The 412-nt window shown below is 41.3% G+C and overlaps 1 protein-coding gene across 1 annotated transcript in view; it reads left to right on the top strand.

The window, feature by feature from the left end:
* Positions 1 to 118, top strand: part of LOC102208621 (myosin-7-like) — a 31,665-nt gene extending 31,547 nt beyond the window's left edge. Inside the window, exon 27 of the mRNA XM_013911995.1 lies at positions 98 to 118. Coding sequence (XP_013767449.1) covers positions 98 to 118 — 21 coding nt within the window. The remainder of the gene's footprint in view (positions 1 to 97) is intronic.
* Positions 119 to 412: the final 294 nt, after the last annotated feature.

Genomic DNA, 412 nt, shown 5'->3' with positions numbered 1-412 from the left:
TTTTGTCACATAGTATAGTCAATTAAAGTGAACCATTAATATGTCCAATAATACTTAACAACATTTCATTCTCTCTTGTTTGTGTCTCTGTTTCCAGAAAGGTCATGATGAGGAGTAAAACACATGGTCTGAATCCCTGTTTCTGAGACATCGGATGTATTAGTAACGGTGTCTCCCTATGCATGTTGGTTGGTCAGTAGAATAAAACGAATCTGCATCTGAAACTGTGTCTTGACTTTTTTTGTTGCTTATTAGTGGCAGTCCTATTAATTAATGGGAGTGTCACCAAGAGGGTCGTGGACCCCCTATTGATCCTCTACCTAATCAGGATGGGCCAGGATGTGAGTGGGCGTTAAGGCGTCTGGGAAGGGATCTCAAAACTGGATTATAGATGGCAGACACCGTCTCTGTT

This window comes from Pundamilia nyererei, unplaced genomic scaffold, assembly GCF_000239375.1.
Source record: "Pundamilia nyererei isolate P.nyererei 1_Seehausen unplaced genomic scaffold, PunNye1.0 scaffold00077, whole genome shotgun sequence".
Classification (NCBI taxonomy): domain Eukaryota; kingdom Metazoa; phylum Chordata; class Actinopteri; order Cichliformes; family Cichlidae; genus Pundamilia; species Pundamilia nyererei.
Note: the sequence above shows the minus strand (reverse complement) of the source record. Positions and strands in the feature narration are given on the sequence as shown.